A 19186-nucleotide genomic window follows, 5' to 3' on the forward strand; every position below is an offset into this window, starting at 1 on the left:
AGGCCATTCATGCAAAGTGGCTGTTGGCCACTCCCTTCCCCTCCGTGCTGTTTCCCTGCCTCGGGGAGCAATCTATCAGTCTCCGCTTTCCAGAACCACCCAACTTCCTTAGAGAAACCCAAGCCCAGGGGTCACTTCTCTCTGTTGGTAATCGTACCAAATTAGAGCAGATTTCCTTTGTCCTTCTTACAGCCAGCAAGAGGACGCTTTCTCCCCACTACACAGAAAAGTCAATGGAAGCCGGCGGAAAGGAGTCTCCTTGCCCCGGGCTGCCCGGATTGCCGAAGGCATGGCCAGACAGACAGGCTTCTCGGGGGCCTCCCACACCAGCGCCAGCCCGTTCCGTCCTAACCAGCCCGCCCGGAGCTGTCAGGAGCCACCCAGACTCACACTTGCAGGTGACCACGTAAGTGGGCACGATCCAGAGGCTCAGGGCTCCACTCCCCCTGCGGGCCCCAGTCCCAAGTCCAGCCTCTCCCCCACCCACGCCAGGCTGGGCCTCCTTACCTTGGCCCTGAAGCCCCTTGAGGAACAAAAGTGTGAGGACGAGAGACAGCCCCCACATCCCCAGAGGACAGACGGGTCAGCCGGCTCCTCTCCCGCCAGACACGCTGCTGGGCACGGGCTCAGCTGCAGCCAGCCAGCAGCAGAGTGACTGACAGGGGAGCAGAACTGCCTTGCTGTTTGTCCGGCCACAATTTCCTCAACTCAAGGCTGTTCTCAGCGGCTGAGAGCTAACAAGGCCACTGAGAAAGTCCCAGTACATGGACCTGGTCCGACAGTTCATACAAGCTGAGCTTTCAAAGTTGGCCTCAAGTGGGCGGGTGCTGAGAGTTCACAGTGACTCACAAAACCAGCTTCCAAATCCTGTCCATCGCTCTGCCCCAGCAAGGCTTCCTTGTTCAAAGAGCAGACTCCCGGGACATGTTCCGGTTCTGGAGGAGGCTGCATGGGGACCCAAGAGCCATTATCCCACACTGCCCCCATTCCAACAGGCACTGTGAAGGTGGGAGGGCTGGGGGCGCGTGGGCTGACAAGTGGAGCCCTGCCTAAGGGGGTGAAATGTGGCAGGAAAGGAGCAGGGGACCCCAGGGAGGTCGAAGAGCTGGGTAAGCTCTGCAAGTTGATACCCGGGTCTAAGCACAAGCCAACTGCAACATCCTTACCTAGACTTGCTTTTGCTTGTCTCCTATCTGTGCTTCTATATCCCCTCCTTTCCTCTTTTTCTACTTTCCCGCGGCGTCCTCTCTGCCTCTCTTGCCTTCTGTCACCCAGACAGGACACAGACCTGCCTTTGCTGTGCCTCCCCGCCCACACTTCAGTTCCACCCTCCGGGAAGGCCAGGCAGCTTTGATCCTTCTTATGCCCCCATGGAGGGGCACAGGCGGTGGTCCCACCTTCCCCAGAAAGCATCCGCTTTGAGGCCTTCCCCCGGAGGCCCCCTGCCTTTTTCTTTCTTCTGATTTCCCCTTCGCAGCAAATACTTTCAGTTCCCTTTAGGTCAGTCCCGTTCTTTTTTCATCCTTTGATCCATTTCCAATCACCCCAGCTGAAGCTGGGCTGAAGGGAGGCAGACTAGAGCCTTGGCTACCGAGGAAGGAAGCAGAGCGTTCCGGACAGAGCGCAGAATTGGAGGCAAAGACACAGTATACTTGAGTGTCAGGTCAGCAACTTAACAGCCTGTGTGATCCTGGCCAAGTTACCTTCCAAGCCCGTGGGGTCGGTCCTTGGCTCGGGTTCCTCGCAGGCTAGTTTTCAGGATCAAATCAAAAACTGTAGCTGAGAGTATGCATGAAAAAAACTCTGGACACAGGTAAGGTTCCATGTTTTTTTTTTTATTTTATTTTAGAGAGAGAGAAAGAGGGAGCCTGTGAGTACGAGTAGGGGAGGGGCTGGGGGAGGGAGGGAGAGGGAGAGGGAGAGGGAGAGAGAGGGAGGGAGAGAGAGAGAGAGAGAGAGAGAGAGAGAGAGAGAGAGAGACAATCCCAAGCAGGCTCCATGTTCAGGGCAGAGCCCCACACGAGTCTCGATTCCACAACCCTGGGATCATGCCCTGAGCTGAAATCAAGAGTCAGACGCTCAACTGACTGAGCCACCCAGGCGCCCCCCTTTTATTATTTTTTGTTGCATTTTATTTTTCTTAACGTAGCCCTGCGTGACTTATTCCAGCTGGTGCCATGGCTGTCAACTGTGCTGTTCTATGTCTCCTCCCAAGGGGCAGCCCCCACCCTTAGATGAGGCCAGAGCCCAACTAGCCATGCCCTTGACCTCGAGAAGGGGTGCTCAAGACTGATGCAATAAGAGTAAATTTCCTGCCACAAAAGATGAGGGACAAAAGCCAACCGTTCAAAGCAACTAACCAGCAACATTTACGAACCGGCTTCACCGATCCCGACCCCAACACCAGCTCCATCCTGTCTCCATCAGTTGCGTGGATGCCCCACCAACCCCTGGAAATGAACTGGGACCAGACATACCACTTGGGTCTTGTGGTCTTGTCAGCTAGAATGCAACGGGAAGTTACTCAAATCAGAGAGCTGAAAGCTATCAGCAGAAGGGAGGAGGAGAAGGGACAAAAGCAGGGAAGGAATGTGTTTTGTTTTGCAGAACTAACAGTTCTGCCCAAAGAGATGCCCAGCTAGGTGTGCCTCGCCTGATCAGCCCCTGATGCAAGCCAGCGTGAGCTGGGTTGGAGCTGAGGACCCCTGCAGAAGCCCCCCTAAGTTGTCCTGAAATTACCCTTAGCTCGTCATAATACTAAGATCTCCTCTGGGCAGAGTTTTCTGCCACTCTTCGAACATATGTGGTATGCACCAGCCTGTTAACACGCTAGGCGTGTGCGATTGAACTGAAGTGCTTTTGTAAGCTCCCTGCCCAAGTCTCCTGACACACTGAATGAAGGCTTCCTGTACTAACCCCACGGGAGACAGCCCTTTGAGAGCTCTCCCCCCGTCTCCTTACTTGTAGCAAGTAATGAAAAGTTCTTTGTTTTCAAACTTCCTTGGGGTGTACTCAGTGCATGCACCCCAAGCAGCGAGCCTCTTGAGTTCGGTTACAGTCTTAACCATACTCTACCACATGATAACTGCTATTCGTCTCCACGCTGCCCTGCCTGACACTGAGTGATTCATCATGAAGTCTGTGCTCTCCCTAGCTAGTGTTTCCAGAGCCTGGCCCAGTGTCTGGTTCTTAATAGTCAGTTACAGAGTGTTGAGGGCTGAAGGAATGAATGATTTCCCTGAAGAAAGCATTTTCCATCCATCCTGAGATAGTGCTAGTGAGCTAAGCCATTGCCATCCTGCCTTCATGGGGTTTAGAACTTGCCCTGCAGGGTCCTCGTACGGAGGGCCCTGCTGTGCAATTCGGCCACTTTAGCATGAAGAACCAAACCCCTACAAAGTCCACCTGAACTCAAGGACTCCCATAGCCCCACTTCCCATGCAGAGTCTCCAGGTCTCTGTGAGTCTGGGACATTGAAAATTCAGTGACCATCCAGGAAGTACAGGTTCATCAAGCCCTCCCTCTCATCCTTCTTTTTCTCGAACCATACTGGCATCATGTTTCGCTGAGTCAGGGTCATTCCTGTATCTGAGCCCAACTGCAAAAGTCACAAGTCACCAAGACCACCCACTTGTAAGATTAATTATATGTTTGGTGTCCCTACGACCCCCTTTGGTTCTGATAATTCACTAGAAGTCGCTTTAACAACCATTAACATGTGAGATACCTATGCCCTTTGACCTAGCAATACCCCCTCTTTGAATTCATACAACAGAAATACTCCAACGCACCAAAAATATTTTCACTAATGTCCAAAGATAAGTACGTTTCTTTCTTACAACACTGTTCAGTGAAAAAACTGAAAATAGCCAAAATGTTACTAAGTAGGGAATTTTTTTTTTTTTAATTTTTTTTTCAACGTTTATTTATTTTTGGGACAGAGAGAGACAGAGCATGAACGGGGGAGGGGCAGAGAGAGAGGGAGACACAGAATCGGAAACAGGCTCCAGGCTCTGAGCCATCAGCCCAGAGCCCGACGCGGGGCTCGAACTCACGGACCGCGAGATTGTGACCTGGCTGAAGTCGGACGCTTAACCGACTGCGCCACCCAGGCGCCCCTAAGTAGGGAATTTTTAAAAATGGTGTATTCATTCTATACTATAGTATATTAAGAAGGCTTTAGGGGCACCTGGGGGGCTCAGTCGGTTGAGCGTCCGACTCCGGCTCACAGTTCGCGAGTTTGAGCCCCACGTCGGGCTCTGTGCTGACAGCTCGAAGCCTGGAGCTTCAGATTCTGTGTCTCCCTCTCTCTCTGCTCCTCCTTTGCTCATGCTGTCTGTCTCTCTCTCTCTCTCTCTCTCTCAAAAAATAAACATTAAAAAAAAATTTTTTAAGGCTTTGAAAAGAGTAAGACGGGGTCACCTGGGTGGCTCAGTCAGTTGAGCAACGACTCCTGATTTTGGCTCAGATCATGAACCCAGGGTCATGGGATGAAGCCCCACATCAGGCTTTGCACTGAGCATGGCGTCTGCTTAAGATTCTCTTTCTTTCTCCCTCTGCCCCCTCCCCTGTTTGCACTCGCTCTCTCTTTCTCTCAAAGAAATTAAGAAACAGAGTAAGACCAAAGTATATATATATTCACATTAAAAGAGCTCTAAGACATTCACAAAACAATCTGCATAATGTAATTCTGTTCAGGTGGGCAGAACTGAGTGTGTGCATTTGTGTTCTCTGAGCGGGTGTAAAGGCAGAGAAATGTGCCTGGGGGACAGTATTCGTGACAGTAACCTTTAGATAAAGAAACAGAATTTTCAGGAGGGGTGAGTGAGAGGGTGACTGACTTTTTGTTCTTACCTATACTTCCGTTTGGAACTTTTTACAATGGCTATGTTACACGTGTGATGATTGGAAATAACAGTTCCCCAAGTTCCCAGGTTTTCGAGTACGTAACGTGAGACCAACGCATTAGCCAGGGATTTCCAGGGAAACAGAGCCACCTAGGAGACGTGTAGACATAGACAGAGAAACAGACATAAAGATAGAAGTAGAGATTTATCACGCAGAATTGGCTCATGCAATTGCGGAGCCAATGTCCTGGTTCGAGGGCCATCAAGCAGGAGAATTCTCTTTTACCCGAGGGAGGGTAAGCCTTTTGTTCTCTTCAGGCCTTCAACTGATTGGATAGGGACCACCCACATTGGGAGAGCCGTCTGCTTTACTCAGTCTACCAATTTATCTTTTTTTAATGTTTACTGATTTATTTGAGAGAGACAGAGCATGAGCTGGGAAGGGGCAGAGAGAGAGAGAAACACAGAATCGGAAGCAGGTTCCAGGCTCCAAGCTGTCACAGCACAGAGCCCCACGCGGGGCTCGAACTCACTTACTGCGAGACCATGATCTGAGTTGAAGTCAGACGCTTAACCAAACGAGCCACCCAGGTGCCCCAAAATTCCATTAAACTTTAAAATATCCCTACGCGCTGACACAGTATTTTCCAGTGTTCCTAGTCCAGAACTCACGTCACCAGGCAGTCTGCTTTTTCTGGCTCTTTAGAAAAGGTGAACTATGTTAATCCAGCTCAGGACACTGACCTTTGCTCTTGCCTGTCAGAGTTGTGGAGTCCCACATTCCCCACCTACTCCTGAGGGGGGCTTCCCTACCAGCTGCTAGCCTTAGAACGCTGCAGGATGTAAGTAAAGCCAAGGTCTCGATCACCAAAAGTATTAGTCACTGCCTGTGGGGCCGAGTGGAGGGGGACGATGAGGCAAGAAAGAGTATAAAAGTTCGAGGGCTGCAGGGTAAGAAAAATGTTTCAGCCTGGGGCACCAGGCTGGCTTGGTTGGTAGGGCATAGGGCTCTTGATCTCAGGGTCGTGAGTTCAAGCCCCGCATTCGTTGTGGAGCCTACATGCATATATACGTGCATACATAAATACATTGGAGCCTGCTGGATGGAGACCAGAGGAAAAGAAATGTGTCAGCCAAAAGGTGGTAAGGGGAGGAAAGAAGGAAGGAGGCAAGTTCATGACCCCCGGGGAAGCATGGAGCCTGGGTTTGTACTGGACAGGAGACCATGCAGTAAGGCACTGCTAGGGCTCAGAGAAAGATCTAGTGTCTGTAAGGGCTGTAAGAGGAAAAGATACGAACCACAGGTGACAAAAAGTGAGTCCTCGTTATCTACCAGACACTCCACGCTGATTAATGGCCCCGTTTTTCAGGTGAGAAAACCAGGTTTCAGACAGAGCTGGGACTTGAACCCGGGACTGAGTTCAAAGCCTGAGCACGGAATCATTAATTATGCAACAACTGACCCCACCAAGGGAACTGCTTGAAAATAAGAACTTTTACATATTCCTGCTGAGTGAGAAACGCAGAGGAAAGGAAGGGAAATTCGGCAGTAATGACTTCCTCTTGCTAGAAGTCATGTCTCCCAGCCTCGCTGAGAATCTCTGCCGAAACTAGAGAAAACGCCTTGAAACCTGTTGATGAAATGCAGGAGTGAATCCCCGAGCCCGTGAGAGCGGCTGAGCTGGGTGGAGCTCCCGGCTTGTTTCCTGGGGCCCCAGATCCATAAATTAAAAGAGATGCCAGGCTGAGATGCAAAGGGAAACAACCCTGTGGGCATCAAGGAGACAGCGGGAGACACTCCCAGTCAATACGTAGGTGCCCCAGGTGTAGAGGGTGACAGGCCACCAATCAGCTCCTGAGGAAATGGGGCTCAATCTCTGCTTCTCTGCACTGGAATGAAATGTTCCTACAGGGGCGCCCAGCTGGCTCAGTTGGTGAAGCACGTGACGATGATTTTCATCTTCAGGTTGTGAGTTCGAGCCCCATATTGGGTGTAGAGATTACTTAATAAATAAATAAAAATAGAATCCCTATAATAAAAGTGTTTCTTTTTTTTTTTATTTTTTTTTAACGTTTATTTATTTTTGAGACAGAGAGAGACAGAGCATGAACAGGGGAGGGGCAGAGAGAGAGGGAGACACAGAATCCGAAACAGGCTCCAGCTCTGAGCTGTCAGCACAGAGCCCGACGCGGGGCTCGAACTCACGGACCACGAGATCATGACCTGAGCCAAAGTCGGCCGCTTAACCGACTGAGCCACCCAGGCGCCCCTCTCTCACTTTTTAAAAACAAGTGCATGGATCACAGTTCAGTAATGTCATCTGGAACACAACCAAGTTGACTTTTCATTTCAATGATATGAATGTTCACAACAGACCATAAATAACATTGTTTTGACATGGCAAAACTTCATCCTGGAGGGTTTTATTCTTTTTTTTTTTAATGTTTATTTATTTTCGAGAGAGAGAGAGAGTGAGGCAGAGGAGAGAGGGAGACACAGAATCTGAAGCAGGCTTCAGGCTCCGAGCTGTCAGCACAGAGCCCAACGCGGGGCTCAAACTCACGAACTGCGATAGTGACCTGAGCTGTAGTCGGACGCTTAACTGACTGAGCCACCCAGGCACCGCATGGATGGAGGGTCTTATTCTATTTCATGTTATCATCTGTCACGTGTAATCCATATCCGTGTTGGCACTTTCCCTGATTGTGTGTAGTCACATCTCCCACACGGGTTCCACGTGCCCACACGCCCACTCGCTACCCCACAAGGATGAAGAGCCTAATTTGAATTTCCTGTTCCCGCAAGGATTCCCCTTTACCTTCCCCATCCGTGCCTCTGTCCCACGCCCCCACGTGACTTCCTCGCAAAGTCCTCAGAGTCTTTCTGGCAGACCTGTCCTTCTGGGTGTCTCTGATGCTGCTCCTTAGCACACCTGTGGGCTTCCCTCGCCGGGACGGAGCCTTGAGATCACACACTTTGACCTGCCCTTGCTCCACGCTCTTCCCTGACGCGTCTTTCCCGCCTTCCGTCCCAGCTGTACGGCCCAGCCTAAGTTCAGACACTTAGATACACCACCAAATGCCAAAAATCCAACAGCTTCATTCCAACGGATGCTTTTTAAGCATCGTTTCAGGTTTACACGTCCTTAGCAGAGACTTGCGCCACCTTGCGTTTTGGTTTTGGTAATTCTTCTCAGCCTATATCAAAGGCCAACTTTTGGGTCTGGGACCCTAGAAATTTGACTCCCAGCCCCTTAGTCAAGTCTTAAAAATAAGTTCATCTTTCACTTCTAGCCACTCGCTTTTCCAAATGTGGTGGTTCCTCCCAGCCTGTTCCTCTTTTTGCTCTTAATTTGTCGAGCCTTTAAATGTTTGCCTTTTTTCCTGGCTGCAGTCTAGTTTGCCAGTTCCGGTTACACATTTATTTTAGCATGGTCATGCTGGCAATATATCTTAAATATTTTTTGTGCATACATATGCATATGTATGTATACACATATGCATATATACATATGTATGCATATATAGTGACACAGCCTAGCTTTAATTACTTAAAACAAGTAATCACTTAACAGTTTTAACTACTTAAAACAAGTAAGCTTGACACAGGATTTATTACGTAAAACCTTCCACCCCACTTGAGGGAAGAAAAAACGTTGGAATTCCACCAGCCTGAGCTTTTAGATACTACTGATGAAATCCATGATCAATACACAGTGCTTAAGGAAAGACAAATGGGATTCCCGTTTTTCTATCATGTCAACCATTACTGACTGTCCAAGACTCGGTTGAATAGAGAATGAAAGCCATTGGCTTCTATTCAGAGAAAGGAGAGCAGAGAAACCATGTTAGGGATGGAGACGGTCTTCCGAGTCGAGTGGGTTTTTCCCATTCCTTAGGGGATTTGCCATGGGATACTACAGTTATTCACCGTTTTGAAATTTCAAGATAATGTGAACAAGAGACAATCATCTTTTCACTCTCAGGGTGCCTGGGGGCTCAGTTAGGCATCCGACTCTTGATTCTGGCTCCAGTCATGATCTCACAGTTCGTGGGATCGAGTCCTGCATCAGGTTCTACACTAACAACACGGACTCTGCTTGGGATTCTCTCTCTCTCTCTCTCTCTCTCTCTCTCTCTCTCTCTCTCTCTCCCTCCCTCCCTCCCTCCCCCCCAGCCCCACTCACTCTCTCTCCCCCTCCAACAAAACAAATAAATAAACTTAAAAAAAAATAAATTAAAAGGATGCTTGGGTGGCTCAGTCAGTTAAGTATCTGATTCTTGATTTCGGCTCAGGTCATGATCTCATGGTCCATGAGTTCAAGCCCTGAGTTGGGCTCTGTGTTGACAGCTCAGAGCCTGGAGCCTGCTTCCGATTCTGTGTCTCCCTCTCGCTCTGCCCCTTCCCCACTCATGCTCTGTTTCTCTTTCTCTCAAAAATAAATAAACATCTAAGAAAATTTTTTAAATAAGTAAAAGATAGACATTGACAGAATATATTTGCACCGCATAGTAACTAACAAAAGATTGGTGTCAATACTAATACTTAAAGAATTTCTATTAATCAATAAGGAGATAAGAAAAGGATAATCCAATAGAAAATCTGGCAAAATATATGAACAAGCTTTCCACAAAGAGACACATATGGCCAATAAACACATGAAAAGATATTCAACCTCCCTAGGAGTGGAGAAATGCAAATTCAGAGTGTATAATTGGCAAAAACAAGGAAGTCTAATGATACGCAGTGTTCAAGAGCATATGGATCAATTGAATAGTTATGTATTGTTGATGAAAGTGTAACTTGGTACGATTTTTTTAACTTAATAGTATCTTGCAAAGCTGAATATTCATAAAGTCTAATGATCCAGCAATTTGACTTCTAGTCACAAACCCAAAAGAAACTTGAGCAAATAGGTACCTGGAGACATACTCAACAATGTCCCCAGCAGCATTGTTCCTCACCAGGGGGGGGAAGAAAAAAACAAACAAACCTGGAAACAAAACAAATGCTCAAAAACGGAATAGCAGGAAAATTGTGCCATATTCATGCAGTGATATATATAAATAGCATTGACTATGAACATGTGAATGTGTAACCGCATAGGATAATCATAGTTATATATCATAGGGGACAAGGATGTTCCAAAGACAACATGTAACATGTTAGTATTTTCATACAGTTTGAAAACAAAGGAATTAGACAATGTATCACTTAAGCATATGTGTGATATGTACGCACATGTGTGTGATCGTTAAAAAGTAACTTAAACAACAGAATGATAACCACAAAATCAGACAGTGGCTACTACTGAGGCAGAAGCAAGGAGGGGGAGGGGAGGTGGAGTGATCTAGAGAAGCACACGGATAGGAGTAGGGTAATAATGACATCCTAGCCCTTGGGTTGTGCCGTGGTTCACAGATGTCTGCTGCATCACAGAAGACAGGGAGAGAGGGAGGGACACAGAAAGGGAGGGATGCCCTAGTTCCCATGCATCTCTGCTATTTGTTACAACCACCAAGAAAGGACCATTAATATTATTTCATCACGAGGCTAAAATGGTGTTTTGGAAGCCCCTAACCCTTGCAGTTCAGTCCTCAAAGGTACAGAATGTCTGTACCTGAACAGAGGGTCCCACAGCTCTGGCCCTGAGACTCAGCAAAGAGTAAGGAAAGGTCACATTCCCACACATACATACCAGCCACACACACACACACACACACACACACACACACACACGCACACTGACCAACAACCTTACACAAGTGCCCTTGATCCCCACAAGGACTCCCATGTTCTGTGTTACACCCAGTGACTCACTCCAACACAATATGCTCCTCAAAATCTGAAACATCACTTTATCACATGATCCGGCAATTCCACCCCTAGGCATAGACCCAAAAGAATCGAAAACAAAGACTCAGATATCGTACACCAGTGTTCATTACAGCCTTATTCACAATGGCCAAAAGGTGGAAACAACCCAGTGTCCATCAGCAATGATAAATGTACTATATACCTACGATGGATAAAAAGGAACGAACCTCGGACACACGCTACAACACGGATAAGTCTCGAGAATATTATGCTAAGTGAAAGAAGTCAGACGCAACAGGGTAAGTATTGTATGATTCCATTTATAGGAAGTACCTAAAACAGGCAAATTCACAGACGTAAAGAGAAGAACAGAGATCACCATGGGCTGGGGGATGGAAGGAATGTGGAATTATTATTGCTTAATGAGTACAGAGTTTCTGTTTGGGGTGATGAAAAAGTTCTGGAAACAAGCAGTGGTGATGCCACACGATAGTGTGAAGAGATTAATGCCGCTGAACTATACACATAAAGATGATGAAAATAGCAAGTTTTGTATCATGTATAGTTTACCACAATTCTAAATAATAACTCCCAGAAGACAAAAAACCTGATTGCCCCAACTGGGCTCTATTTAAATTCTTCATCACTCAGGGTTCCCGGCTGGCTCAGTAGGTTGAGTGTCGGACTCTTGACTTCAGCTCAGGTCACGATCCCAGGGTCGTGGGATGGAGCCCCGTGTCAGCCGTGCATCGGGCTCCAAGCTGAGAGTGGAGCCTGCTTGGGATTCTCTCTCCCTCCCTCTCCTCCCACCCCCTCCCTTCCCTTAAAAAAAAATCCTTCATCATTCCACCTCCTGCATGAAGGCACCCCTCTCTGATTTCCTTGCAGCCTCCGGGCAGAGATGGAGACAAAGGAGGACAGGTCCATTCTCGGGTGCGGCAGTGACCACAGCTAGAGAATATGCAGAGTTTCAGTCTCACTACCTTTTTGACACAAGACCAGCCTGTCCTCGCTACCAGCCCCGAACCATCCCACGTCTGTAGCACAGCCTGGGTGGCAAGGCCCTGAGAGGACCAGCGTCGTATCCACTCAGGGCCTCTGACCCCACAGCACAGACTTCCTACCTGCCTCTTTCCATACATCTCCACGCTTGTGCTGGGCCCTGTCCAGGGCACGGGGCATTCAAGGTAAGAAGACATGCCCTCAAAGGACTCATGTCTCAAGGGAGTTGCTGACAAGTCAACAGAAAAGTAAACTGAGAAGAATAAATGAAAGGCCAGCCCAGGAGAACAGCAGAAAGACGTGGAGACGGGACAGGAGGGTGGAGAGGCCCGCAGGGGGTCAGGTGGCTGTCAGGGAAAAGGTCCTCAGGGTTCCATCAGAGCGAGCTTCCCAAGCCTAATGACACCTTAGCTTATTCTGAATGAATAAATATGACTTACCAGTAGTGAGAAAAAGGGATTCAAGGCAGGGAGACAGCAAGGCATGGAGAAAAAATGTGTAGCATAGCCCAACCTGTTGAAGAAGTGGAAACAGATTCAAGCGGCTGAACCAGAGGGGGTGGAGTAGGGGGTGGTGGGACCGTGGCCACGAGGCTAACAGAGGGGCAGAATGAAGAACTTTGTGTGCTCGTCTAAACGTTAAAGAGTTCGCAGACAATTCCAAAGTCTAGAAGAATGAAAATATTCACAGACTTCAAGGTCAGAGGGGGTCAGTGCTTATGAGTTGAGTGTCCTCGGGATTGTACTTAACGTACGTGAGCCTCAGTTTCCCCGTACCTAAAATGAAACTGGTGCACATGATTTTGTGGGGGTCAAGTGAGATGATCTTTAGAAACATGCTTTGGTTCTTCAAAAAAAAAGAAAAAAAAGAAAAAAGATCAATAACAATGAAGAGAAATGCGAATCTTTAAAAGGCCTTTGTTACTGACCCTGTGGAGGAAGTCCTCACTCAATGTGAAGAGAACAGGCACAAAACAGACCTTGCAGCCACATCTGGAAATCCCAAGGCCACTCAAGTGGGGAGTGGCTGGGAGCTCCTACTAGACCCCCTCAGGGCCACACGGAGGCAGAGCATGGGCCCAGGACACTCAGCCAGCCTACACCCTAACAGCTACAGGTCAGATAACACCAGGGGTAAGAAATGATCAGTCAGCCCACGTCTCAAGTCTGCAGGGGGATGTGGCCTTGGTGCATAACAAAGACCTTCCCTCTGACCCAGGAGAGACCAGGCCCCTGGGAGCAGGTTCCTCGACTGGGAAATTCACGGACCTGTGTATTTCCCCAAAAGAAAATCGTTGAGAAGACCAGTATGAGTTGATATTGCTTTGGGGTTTTTTGTATCTTTTTTAAGATTTTTTTTTTTTTAAGTAACCTCTACGCCCAACATGGGGCTCGACTCCACCCACTGAGCCAGCCAGGGCCCCTTGTGGGTCTTTCTTACAAGGAAAAACTTTTTTTTAATTAAATATCTACCAACATTATCATTTTATTTAAAAAGGAAATTTCTTTTAATTTTTTTTTTAAGTGTATTTATTTTTGACAGAGACAGAGTGAGAGCATGAGCTGAAGAGGGGCAGAGAGAGAGGGAGACACAGAATCCGAAGCAGGTTCCAGGCTCTGAGCTGTCAGCACAGAGCCTGACACGGGGCTCAAACTCACAAACCGTGAGATCATGACCTGGGCCGGAGTCGGACGCTCAACCGACTGAGCCTCCCAGGCGTCCCTAAAAAGGAAATTTTAACAACAAAATAGGTACATGATCATTTCAGAATAAATATAAGCCTTTAGCTGAATTAAACTGAGCTCCATACAAAGACCCGAATTTGTTCTTCTTAATTTTCTCATTTTGCCACAAACTAGTGAAAATTTACTATAGGTGACCGCCAGTCTGGAGGAAACATTTGAGAATAAGTCAGCACGACCTGCCCCCTGATGCCTCTGACCTCCTCCACCGCCTTTCAGCTGCAAGAGAACTGATCAGGCCCTCCACGGTGACACCATGTACCTAATGCATATTATCATAGCACTGATAATATTGCAATGCTTAGGAAAAGGCTGTCTCTTTTTTGCTAAGATAATCTTTTCTATCTTTGTAGGCTCAGAGTACTGATTCACACCAAATACTCAGATATGTTGATAAAAAAGGAGAACTCCAGGGCGCCTGGGTGGCTCAGTTGGTTAAGTGTCTGACTCTTGATTTCGGCTCCGGTCCTGATCTCATGGTTTGTGAGTTCAAGCCCTGGATCGGGATTCTCTCTCTCCTACTGTTTGGGATTCTCTCTCTCTGCCCCTCTCATGCTCTCTCTCTCAAAATAAATAATAAAAAAAAAGAAAACAGAACAGCGCCCAAGAAAATAAGCTCCAAAGAAAATTTACATTTCTTTTGTGTTTTTATTGATTTAAGACACATGTGTTCACGTTTTGACGTTTTTAATATCATTCTGCATTTCCTCTTTAGTGGTATATAAATTGCGGAATGACCTATAGTTGATGGCACCTAAGAGTCTGGGAGGACAGCAGACCTAATCTTAGGGACGTCACCCCTCTGACCACCGCCACCCAGCCGCCACCCACGACTGTGTCCCATCGATCTCACCTCCTACCCCCTCTTCAATCTGTTCCCCCACCACCTCCCCCAGATCCCACTGCGCCGATGTTTATTTGGCTCAGGTCTAGATCGGCGAGGGTGTTTTCAGCTGTGACCAACAGAGATCCCATCTCGAAGTGGCTTAAACAAAAAGTGAAGAAACTGCCTCATGAGATGACACGAGACACGGCAACTCAGGCTTGATCTACTCATCAGCGCGTCCGTGCCTTCGAGGACCCCTTCGTTCCCCCTGTGCTGGCTTCGCCAGCTGCGTGAGACGTCGGCTGAGTTCCGAGCCTCGCCTGCGTATCAGCTTGCCAGGGCCTGCCCTAACAAAATACCCAGACTGGGGACTTCAACAGCAGAAATGTATTTTCGCACAGTTCTGCAGGCGGCAAGTCCAAAATCAGGGTGTCGGCATGTGTGCTCTCTCCCGAGGCCTCTCTCCTTGGCTTGCGGACCGACAGCAGCCTCCTCGCTGGGGCCTCACACGGTCTTGCCTCCGTGCACACGTCCCAAGTGCCTCTGTGTATCCAAACTTCGTCTTCTTATGAGGACACCAGTGAGGGGCCCCTGGGTGGCTCAGCCGATTACAACGTCTGACTCTTGGTTTCAGCTCAGGCCATGATCTCACAGTTTCGTGAGTTCGAACCCCACATCAGGCTCTGTGTGGACAGCATGGGGCCTGCTTGGGATTCTCTCTCTCCCTCTCTCTCTGCCCCACCCCTGCTCACACTGTCTCTGTCTCTCTCAAAAACAAGGACATACATAAACCCTTAAAAATAAATAAATGAATGAATGAATGAATGAATGAATGGAGACCCGTGAGATTCAACTAGGGACCACTCAAATGGCCTTATTTTAACCTAATCACATCTTTGCTGACCCTGTCCTCAAATACAGTCACATTCTAAGGCACAAGGGTTGAGGGTCCGACATACAAATTTGGGGGAACACAATTCAACTCATAATCTATACACCAAAAGAACGTCCAGAGGGAAGAGAGCTCCTCTCTTCCTGCGGCTCCTTTTAGGAGAGGGGATGCTTTTCCCAGAGGCCCCAGCACACTTCTCCTCATGTCTCAGTAGCCAGAGATGGGTCAGATGCCCACTCCTTGGGCGCCTGGCTGGCTCAGTCGATACAGCATGCGACTCTTGACCCCGGGGTCATGAGTTCAAAACCCATGTTGGGCATAAAGCTTACTTAAAAAAAAAAAAAAAAGCCCACTCCTGAACCAGACTCTGGCCAGGACGGTGGAACTTCCATGATCGCCTCAAACCAATCGTCTGGACCTGGGATTGATGTTGGTGACACCTATAACAAGGCCCTCCCGTGGCCCCCTTCTCTGAAATGGCCTCCTGACCACTTCCAATCCTCTTCGGTGTCCAGAACTGGCCCACCTCCATCCCTTGTCCATACGGCTGCCAACAGAGATCCTCCTGAGACCCTAACCACCTCCGCAATCCCATGGAAACATTCTCAGCATCTGCAAGAGCGTCTCGCACCAAAGCCCAAACTCCACACCATACGAGGTGTGTCTCAGTCACCTACTGGCGCGTAACAAAGCGCCCTGAGACTTAGCGGCTTAAGACAATCGTCGCCTCTTGCTCTTGAGTCTGCAGTGCGAACAGAGCTCAGTGGGACGGCGTGTTTCAGGGACATACGAATGCCCCCCCTTTTCTTCAGTCACTTCTCCATCTTTCTCTCCTCCCTCCATGACCCTTCTGCTCAGCACCTCCACTTTGCCACTCCCTCTTTCCTTTCCCTTCCTCTTTTGCTCTCCGCTTTCTTTACCTCCTGACCTTTCCCTCTGTCACACCCCTTCCTCTCTCTGCCCACAGCTGTCCCTGTTTGTCATGTTGCAACCACTCTCCAGCCACTCTCTTCCAGGCTGGAGAATGCTCCACGGGACACGGGCACACACTTCTCGGGTCTCTGCCTCCGCACCTCTTAGAGAACTTTTGCCACAGACTTTCCTTTGCAGACAGTACCAGAAACGGTTCTGGAAACAGGCTGTCGGGGTGGGATTTTGCAGCTGGATTGCTCACACGTCCAAAAGGAACAGTGACTCCATTGCTGTCGGTCAGCGGGATTGCCGGAATGCATCACGTTGGCCCTCTCCGCCTTTCTCCTCCCCACTTTGGGCCCTTTATACATTTTAGGTCAACTCCTCTGTTCACTGAACTTCCGTGTGCACTGGAAGACAGGAATCGGGGAGAGAAGGTAGAAGAGTAACAGGAGAACCAGCAAGGAATGTCAAAGCACGGGCAGTGGAGAGGAACTGGGGGGTGAGGGAGGGGTTAGGAGGTACCCATGGCAGCCACCCAGTCTTTCCACCATGCAACAGCCTAAATGCAGCAGCATGGCGGAGTTGGAGGCTGGGTTGTGCATGGTGACAAGCTGGAAATTGTTGGGAGGTGGGGTAGGGTTGGTAAGAACGTAAAAGAAGGAATAGATCAGGGAGCCCAGGTGGCTCAGTCCGTTGAGTGTCTGACTCTTGATTTCAGCCCATGTTGTGATCTCAGGGTCATGGGATCGAGCCCCACATCAGGCCCTGTGCTGAGCATGAAGCCTGCTTCAGATCGTCTCTCTCTCTCTCTCTCTCTCTCCCTCTGCCCTTCTCCCGTTTGTGCTCTCTCTCTCTCTTTCTCTAAAATACAATTTAAAAAAACAACAACACAAAGGAGTAAATAATTGCTTTTGATAGAGTGTTGCATCCAACTTCCGCTCAGGTCATGATCTCCCAATTCGTGAGTTCGAGCCCCGTGTCTGGCTCTGTGCTGACAGCTCAGAGCTTGGAACCCTCTTTGGATTCTGTGTCTCCCTCTCTCTGCCCGCTCCCCTGCTCACACTCCGTGTCTCTCTCTCTCTCTCTCTCTCTCTCTCTCTCTCTCTCTCAAAAACAAACATTTTAAAAATGTTTTTAATAAATGTTTTTTAAAAGTTTAAACCAACAATAACACTGGGAAATTCTTCAATTGCTGACTTGTTAATAGAAGGGACTGAACTTGGCTGCTGGAAGTGGAAGAAAAAATGTCCCCTCTCAAACAGGGTTTAGGCAGGTCTTCCAGATTACGATAAGAGCTTTCCCCCTTTTGTCAGGACTGTCCAACCCACTGTCACAGGCTCAATGCCTGGATTCTTCTGCTCAGCTAACAAGAAGTGAAAACTCATTTGCTGCTGGTGAGGGATGGAATTGTGAGGGTGGGGACCAGAGGGCTGGAAGATGTTCCTTGGACACAACAGTGACCACCCAGCTCCCTCTGGAGACCCCGAGGCCAGCAGGAGTAGCTGAGAGGGCACACCGTCCTTTCCATCCCACCCCCCACCCCCTTCGCAGGCACACGGCACAGAGTGAGGTCCCAGGCCACGCCTCAGCTACCTAACACCCCGACCACTGCAGGCCGGACCCCAGGAGACGCCAGCAATCCACATCACACAAGAGGGCTGCAAAGCGCAGCTTCTCGTCATCTGAGCCTCTGCATCGAGCCCAGCTCCGCTCCCGCCTCCCCCCCGCCCCCCCCCCCCCCCCCCCCGACCGCACGACACGACACTGCGCCCCAGAGGTGAGCGGGAGGAACTGCGGCCCGCTCTGCTCCCTCTGGTGGCCACAGAGGGGAACAGCAGGAAGCCGAATCTGGTCCTTGTCTAAAGAAAAAACGACACGCGTAAGGTCACCGGCTGGACTATCTTCTCTCTTCTCCCTCCCACCCCCGTCCTGCTGATGGTTAGAAATTTTTTATAGCGATGCAAAAACCAAAGCCATGTTTCCACAACCACTTAAGTGTTTACGGCAGTCAAAGTTATATTGGATTATTATTTGTATGGTTCCCCCAGTATACTCCCTAAATTCAGTCATGATGATCTCGGCAGAAGACTGCAGTTGTAACCCTCGCCACCAGAGGGCGTGCCCCGTGGGCTCCACCAAGGAGCACCTCCCCCAGGGATGCCAGGGCACATGTTATCCTTTTCCGTTGAGGGCCAGGATGCAAAGGTTTGGAAGCACTGACCCAGCCAGATTAAAAAAAACAAAAACAAAAGCAAAAAAAAAAAAAAAACAACGATTTTTGAATTAAATCAAATAAAACTGCATGAATGAATTCATGAAAGACATCAAAGTACTTGCTTTGCCTCTTAGTAACTGCAAATCACCAGCCTCTCCAAGCCTTGGATTTCCAGCTGCAAAGCGAGGACAGGACTTATCTTACAGGATTACGACGATTCATAAGGATGGGAATTCTTATGGGAATTCATAAGGATGCGGCCACTCTGGAAAACGGTATGGAGGTTCCTCAAAAAACTAAAAACAGAACTACCCTACGACCCAGCAATTGCACTACTAGGCATTCATCTAAGGGATACAGGTGTGCTGTTTCGAAGGGACACATGCACCCCCATGTTTATAGCAGCACTATCGACAATAGCCAAAGTATGGAAAGAGCCCAAATGCCCATCGATGGATGAATGGATAAATAAGATGTGGTGTGTATGTATGTATGTGTATATATGTATGTATACACACACACACACACACACACACACACACACAATGGAGTATTACTCAACAATCAAAAAGAATGAAATCTTGCCATTTGCAATGATGTGGATGGAACTAGAGGGTATTATGCTCAGTCAGAGAAAGACAAAAATCATATGACTTCACTCATATGAGGACTTTAAGAGACAAAACAGACAAACATAAGGAAAGGGAAACAAAAAGAATATAAAAACAGGGAGGGGGACAAAACAGAAAAGACTCATAAATATGGAGAACAAACTGAGAACAAACATACAGGAGGGGTTGTGGAAGGGGGGATGGGCTAAATGGGGGAGGGGCACTAAGGAATCTCCTCCTGAAATCATCATTGCACTACATGCTAACTAATTTGGATGTAAATTTTAAAAAATAAAAAAATTAAATTAAAAAAATATA

At 48.4% G+C, this 19186-nt stretch overlaps 1 protein-coding gene across 2 annotated transcripts in view; it reads right to left on the reverse strand.

The window, feature by feature from the left end:
• The window catches only part of CD244 (CD244 molecule), a 32032-nt gene extending 31110 nt beyond the window's left edge, over window positions 1-922 (reverse strand). Inside the window, exon 1 of one of the 2 annotated variants that reach the window (XM_086694489.1) lies at window positions 508-922. In XM_086694489.1, the coding sequence (XP_086550615.1) occupies window positions 508-565 (58 nt within the window). In that variant the 5' untranslated portion in view covers window positions 566-922. The remainder of the gene's footprint in view (window positions 1-507) is intronic. The other variant, XM_086694488.1, reaches the window with a different exon arrangement.
• Window positions 923-19186: the final 18264 nt, after the last annotated feature.

The sequence above is a fragment of the Puma concolor genome, chromosome E4 (genome assembly GCF_028749965.1).
Source record: "Puma concolor isolate L17-30 chromosome E4, mPumCon1.1.hap2, whole genome shotgun sequence".
In the NCBI taxonomy this organism is placed as follows: domain Eukaryota; kingdom Metazoa; phylum Chordata; class Mammalia; order Carnivora; family Felidae; genus Puma; species Puma concolor.